At 40.7% G+C, this 7,123-nt stretch overlaps 1 protein-coding gene across 1 annotated transcript; it reads right to left on the bottom strand.

Annotated features, from left to right (window-relative positions):
• Nucleotides 1–1,802: 1,802 nt before the first annotated feature.
• On the bottom strand, nucleotides 1,803–5,714 carry LOC121299223 (gonadotropin-releasing hormone II receptor-like). Its single transcript, XM_041226869.1, has 3 exons — nucleotides 4,942–5,714; nucleotides 3,437–3,641; nucleotides 1,803–2,921 (listed from the first exon to the last, which is right to left on the bottom strand). The coding sequence occupies exons 1-3, from the start codon at nucleotides 5,488–5,490 to the stop codon at nucleotides 2,410–2,412; spliced, it is 1,266 nt and encodes a 421-aa protein (XP_041082803.1). The 5' UTR covers nucleotides 5,491–5,714; the 3' UTR covers nucleotides 1,803–2,409.
• Between the last annotated feature and the right edge of the window lie 1,409 nt (nucleotides 5,715–7,123).

Here is a 7,123-nt window from a genome sequence, read left to right as displayed (position 1 = left end):
TTAAATACAAAGTAAAGCTTCAACTTTATTTTCGAACCTACACATTTCCATCTTAATCATTTTTAAAAAGTGCATTCTTTACATAAATTCACCACTTACATCATTACGTTTTAACTTAAAATAACGCTTTTCATTATACAGAATCTGATGCATTCCACTCCGCTGCTGTCAAATATGAATGATCACAATTTTAACAAACACAACACATACAAAGAAACAATTATAATTATCTACAAGCTCGGCAGCACCAAGGAACTATATAATGACATCTGTTTGGTACCCTTCTAATACAACACAACAGCAGTATTTCATTATTCTCAAACAGCACATTTCTGTAGTAAAATTATAATTTTATGATTGCAGACTGTTCTTAAAAATCTAACCCAGCATTAGAAATACGCCAATGAATAACGGATTCTCTCTCATAAAAGGTTGAGTTGTTGATTCTGATTTAACACTTTAAGACATTTGTTGAAGGCAGGATTTTAATGTGCTTGTTTTCCTGAAAAGTGAGTGCGTGTTTACAGAAAACATGCATGAGAAGTATCATCGGACACAGGCTGAAAACACACAGCCTTCATTCCTGGAAATCGCATTCTGAATACGTGAGTAGCGAGCAATGTTATCGTTATTTGAGCAGGGCATTAGATATTAAGATGTTATTCCAGCAGCAGAACAATTTGGAATAATCAAGATAAGGAATTAAAACTTCCATACAGAAACACAATTACCTTACTGTACCCTACACATCTCATCTTACTTTAGCTGATTAGTTTATTTTTGGTAAAAAAAAGGCAATCGTCTTTAAAATATATGCAACATTTTTACTTGGATGGCGATAGAAATTTCTCTCCATGACAAAAGCATAGTGATTGTACGTTACTGTAATGTAAATATGGCAGTGGTAAGCTATTGCATTGCACAGTACTGTACTAGGTATTTTATTCCAAATATAAATGCAATATCACTTTAACAAGAGCGAAGCAGCTCTTGCTTTCAAGAATTAAAGCATTTCAAACTCGCTGGTCCCAATTCACCACATTTTTAAGAACAGTTTTAAAGAATGCTTTTTTTTTTTTTTTTTTAAGGACAGTTTTTTAAAAGAGTGCTTGTAAACATTATCTTAGATTACAGTGTCTTTAAAAGTGAGTATAAACTAATAACCCACAGGCTTATTGAACTGCACACTGAAAGTGCCCCTTAAAAAAACTAAAACCGTCCTTATAGTTTTGTGTGTAGAGAGACCTCTTTGCTTTTAATCACATTTTTAAAAGGTTTTGTCTTTTTAAGAAAATGTCTCGCTATTATTTTACACTCAAATTCCCTTGTTGATCTTTGTTGAATAGATAATACAACTAGTTTTTAGTTTGTTGGCTAACGTGTTAGCGTTTTGGAATCAGGGGAGGTAATCAGTCCGTTGTTGTGACAACAACAGAAGCAAAATGTAAAGTTGTACAGAATGATATAGGCACATTTTCAAACACAAAGTGCATGAGAAAGAAGCCTTATCAGATATGCAGGGGTTCCCTGAGACTATTAACTGCATTAACCATTAACAGAACCTCTTACCTTTGAAAAAGATTCAGGGAGGCTGACTGGGATCAATGTACTGTCAGTGACAGCGAGTTTCTGAGGCATTTTTGTGTGATTTGAGGTAGATATAGATTGAAGCTATGGTAGGAACATATGAAACACAAAGTAAATGTCTATTCAGTTGTTCTATATTAGCAACAGATCTTAATGTGGTACAGCAGTCGTTTGAATCATTAACAGGAGAGCCCCACATTTCTAACCCTGCCTGTATAGTGTTCTTAAGGTGTCTTTTTTAATAATGTCAGGGTTGGTCCTGCTTGGGGACCTCATTTAAAAAATGGGGACCCTTGCGAGCTGATAATATCTATTTGTTCGTCCTGTCTGTCCGACACCATTCCATTGAGCTGACCCCTAGTTATAACAGAAAATCACGACAAAGGCATAAAGAATGGACCTGATTAAGAGTTTCCCATTGTGGGGACCCATTATAAACACCTGTGATATGCAGTGTACACTTTTGTGTAAATGGACTACCCTTCACATACCTCATTAACTTGCTATACAGATGGACTCCCTGACAGTATCGTGCAATATACACAATCTGCATTTCCCTGTTGCAAGGGGCTTTGATAGAGGACTGATTGGAGGTGCTTGGTTGGCAGGGGCTACAAAAAAACACTCTGTAGTAATTGCTTCACAGGCCAATCTGGGGATCAGACTTTCCTACAGATTTCCATTCCAAATGTTCCTGAAGGAATCAGGGGAGGTAATCAGTCCAGGGTGCCCATGGGGGGTGCTTGTCCAATCTTTTTCTTCTCAAAGCACTCGGGCAGAGAGTGCAGCCTTTCTTCCATCCTGCCCTGGTTTGATCTCACATCATGAGTGAGTCCTGTCATTGGTCCCTTCCTTGTAGACAGTGAGATAGCTGTTGCCGTTGCTGTAGTAGCCAGTCTTTCTCTCCGGCTCGTTCCTGGCACCGCTACTCCCTTGCGTGTTGTGAGCGAGCACAGTGCGCCTCTTCATACGGAACGATGAAGCTGAGCCCCTAAAGGAGCTGGTCATGGTGGAATTGGTTTCTGACTCCGTCATTATACTGGTGCTGCAGCAGTAGCGTTTGAGGCCGGTGAAGTGGATGGTGAAGAGCCCGTAGGTGATGGGGTCCAGGCAAGCACTGAACAGCCCGAATAAAAACAGCATGTGGGTCAGGGAATGGGAGACGGTTTCCTCCAGAACGTCAGGGGAAAACCAGTACCACAGCCCCAGAAGGTAATAAGGGGTCCAGCAGACAATGAAGGAAGTCACAATGCCGATGCTCATCTTCAAAGTTCTCATTCGTGCCTTTGGAATATTATTCTTTGATCGCCTCAAGTGCACTTCCTTCGAAGATACTGAAACAAAAAAAAAACAGCTCAGCCTCTTTATCTCTTTAACTTGTGGGCTGATGTTAGGTCAGTACCTACAGGTAGTTTGATGTTAGGTCAGAACCTACAGGTAGTATTGATTAAAGGTAATCTACAGGGTCAATAAATTGCTTGCAGAGTTTTATGGCTGGACTGAAAAACAATTTTAATCTATCTGACAGAAGCAGAGAACTGCTGGAGTAGCACTTTAGCTTTGGGGTGTGTTGTGTGTATATATGCACACCTGGATTATATACATTCTAGAAGCATTTTATTAATGATGTTATTAATAGTTACATATTATGCTTAGAAATAACATCACTGAAGCACAGTACACTTTTGGAATCATCTGTGGTTATTCAATGTTATAGAAAAGTTACAATGTATACTTGAACTCGATTCATATATTTGTTAGCCATTGAATCATCTGCAGTCATTTCTATAATGTGATATTAACTGAAGTCATTGTTTGTAGATATAAGGAATGCTGGAAGTGCACTTACTGTTTCCCTTTGTCATTTGTTTTGATATCTCAATGAGGATCCTGGAGTAGCACAAGATCATGATGGCCAGAGGTAAGAGGAAGAGGCACACAAAGGTGAACATGTTATACGCGGTCTCCTGCCAGTGTTCCTTGAAGCTCCCCCTGGTGGTGCATTGGGTGAAGTTCTGCGGTACGGTGATAGTAACGCTGTGAAATATGAACATCTGAAAAGCAAAACCACGACACAAGCACACGCTTAATAACACAGCATTTCCCAGTCAGATGATCTGGAGGAGCAATGACTTATTAATGCTGTAGCATGCAGCATGACCCTGAAGAACATCAATACCTGATCAGAAAGTTTATATCCCTGCTCAAAACTGATGTGATACTCCCCTAGTGAATAATGAATGAGAACACATTAGCAGCACATTGCATTCAATCAGTTTCATACACTGATGGCTCAGCCCAATCCTTAGGAAAGGCTGTGCTGCAGAAGCAGATGGGTCTAGCCATGTATCCAACATTCATGGGTGCCCAGGAGTTGTTACACACTGTGGTTTCTCAGCTAGTAAATGAATCTCCCAGCTGTTCAAATGCAATGTTACTAGGTAACTAAATACTTCCTTAACACTGACATTACACTGACACTCCTATATCTGTTATGCTTATGACATCCTTTTGGTTTATCACGGCTACAACGTGACATGTCACAACATGAACCAGCCTTTTTTTTTGCTCAAGTCTAGGGATGTATTTTAGTGCTCTTCTCAACAATCAGTTTTAGCTGTTCAATATTTCACCCACCTCTTCAGCTCTGTTGGGCCATGGTCCAAGAACCTGGGTGCCTCCTCCCCAGTTTTAACAGCAAAATCAACTTGTAAGGCTTGCTAAACATGACTAGAGGAGGAGAGGGTGGCATTACTATTAGACGCCTCTGTGTGGTGTTGCGTTTTCAAGGTTTTGCTTCCAAGGTATTTTGTTGGTTGGTATGTCAGGCTCTTTGGAGAGCGACGTTAGCACTGGCTCCCCCAATCCTGCAGGCACTGAGAGGGCTCCTACACCTGACTCCAGCTCACCTAGAATCGAACCTCAACTCCTCCAGTCCTGCAGGCACTGAGAGGGCTCCTACACCTGACTCCAGCTCACCTAGAATCGAACCTCAACTCCTCCAGTCCTGCAGGCACTGAGAGGGCTCCTACACCTGACTCCAGCTCACCTAGAATCAAACCTCAACTCCTCCAGTCCTGCAGGCACTGAGAGGGCTCCTACACCTGACTCCAGCTCACCTAGAATCGAACCTCAACTCCCCCAGTCCTCCAGTCCTGTTCCCTCAATTTGTCACACATCCTTTTTAAATCAACTTACGGGACCTGTTGTGCAATTTGTTTAATGGTGTTTTGCTTATACTGTAGGCTTCAGTGTATTACTATGCTAAAGGACACAGTTGGATGTTCTCAAAAAACATATTTGTAAATGATCTGGGGTTACTAGCCAGTGAAACACAGTAGGGGGGTAATTTACCTGTGGAACTGACAGCAACGCGCTCATGGTCCAAGCCACCAAGAGCATGAATTTGTTTTTCTTCTTCGCTTCGTTGATGGCCAGTGGGTTGAGGATTGCAGACTGCCTGTCTAAACTAATGACCACAGTCACAAAAGCGCAGGCGTACATCGCCAGGAGTTTCAGAAACATAAGGATCCTGCAAGCAACGTCCCCTGCGAGCCACTGAACTGTGACGTTCCAGATGGCATCCAGAGGCATGACAACAAAAGTGACCAACAGATCCGCCGCAGTCAGGTTTATTATAAGCATTCTCACGTGCGACTTCCTTTTGTTATTGGTGCTGGCTGACCACAGAACGGCGAGGTTGCAGAAAGCGGACACCAGGAATATAACACAGGTAATGCCGACCCTTGTCTTGGCCGCGGTGGAGAAAGTCGGAAGCTGAGCTGCACTCCCGTTGTTATGCTGGGTCCAAGAGTTCGGGTACGCGGTGAAGTTTTGCTGGAGCACAACAGACCCATAGACCCCGGCGCTGTCATGTTTGCAGAGGCTGTCGGAAAGATTCATTTCTGAGGCGTATACGGGGATAACCCGCACGTGTTTGTCCCGATTAGTTAAACCGAAATGTGCCGCAGAATGTCTGATAGCTTAATACAAGGCGCGTTTTTGGACATATTCATTAATGTTGGTTTGGCAAATGGTGGTTCTGGCACTCACCTTCAAGAAAGAGAAAAAATAATACAATTAATGAATGAGACTTTTCTAATTGTTGGTTCAAAAGTAACATTATGTAGGCATCTGTTAATCTGTTTTTTTTTTTTTTTTTTTTTTTTTTTTTTAATTAAATTAATTTACAAATACATTAAAACATTAATTAACCTGCAACCGTTAAAACGAGCTGCAAGTTTCAGACCGTATTCGTGCCTCGGACTCCAGACAGCTGAACAACCTCATGAAGGTACAGTTACTGTACCCTTCTTTTTCTGCTTTACAAATAATATCTGAAATTCTGCATTTCAAAGGCACGTCGTCTTGTAAATCAACAGATCTCTGCTACTCACTCTGCTTCTTCAGAATGCTGTGTTCCAGTTTTTTTTTTTTTTTTGTAAAGTCCATATAAATCCAGCGCCGCAAAGGCGTTGATGAAGTCAGTCGTGAAGACTCCCAGTTGAATCCAAGGTTTTAACTGCAGAGTGGGTCTGTGCAGCATAGCACGTGATTGAAAACATCTAAAACCCATTCACAACTGGCTTGCTGGTAGCGTCATCAGTTTCATCATTACATTCATGAAAAAAAAATCTCTCCTCCTGGAGGATTGTAATGGGATATAAAATGTTACAGACAGGGAGAGACAGAAATTCCGTGCTTTTTCATGATAGCCACTGCTATTCTGGAAATGCTAGATTGAGCATGTAAATCTGGAGGAGATATGTTTCATTTGGTAGGTGGCTGGCTGTTTTGCTCAAAACATTTTCTTACAAATAAAAATACTACTTGGTAAAGGTAAATCAAACATGTCATGCAATTTATAAGTGAAGTAAAACAGTACACCTGCATTGAGTAGAAATAGACTCTAGGGTCTGAGAAGGGAAAAAAAAGAAAAGAAGACAATATGCGAACTGCGAATACTGACAACTGTGTAAATATTGCTTTGCTTATCAAGCTCGAGAGAGAGCATGAAGAGGAGAAACAGCCTATAACAACAATGTGTACAGCGTGTGCGGCGATTGTGTTTTTTTCCTTTCCGTTTCTGTGTTTGTTCATATGCACAGTGATTGCATATGCACAACAAATCAAAACAGCAGAAGCAGCGAGTGTTCTAATACATGTGTACACTGCTGGGCAGTGATCTTACCTCCGAGATGGGTAGCCAAAGGGAAAAAGTGACATTTAATGATGTTTAAATTATATAGTGTTAGAAACATTCAATTCCCCAAGCCAGTATGTAAAATGGTGATCAAAATCAAAACTTAAGACAAAAATGTGTCTAGGCTTATTTCCAGAATACATTTGTGTTTCACTTGACAGCTGCAAGCCTGACATTACAAGATTAAAACTGCTAAGTCCAGTAGTTTGCCTTCAAATAACCTTTGGCAAAAATAACGACGCTGTTAAAATGTGATTCTCTTGCCATTTGTTCAGCCTTTAACTCTTAACAATAAGATTACAAACACGTTAACAAATATATGGCATTGTGTGT

This window comes from Polyodon spathula, chromosome 24, assembly GCF_017654505.1.
Source record: "Polyodon spathula isolate WHYD16114869_AA chromosome 24, ASM1765450v1, whole genome shotgun sequence".
In the NCBI taxonomy this organism is placed as follows: Eukaryota; Metazoa; Chordata; class Actinopteri; order Acipenseriformes; family Polyodontidae; genus Polyodon; species Polyodon spathula.
Note: the sequence above shows the minus strand (reverse complement) of the source record. Positions and strands in the feature narration are given on the sequence as shown.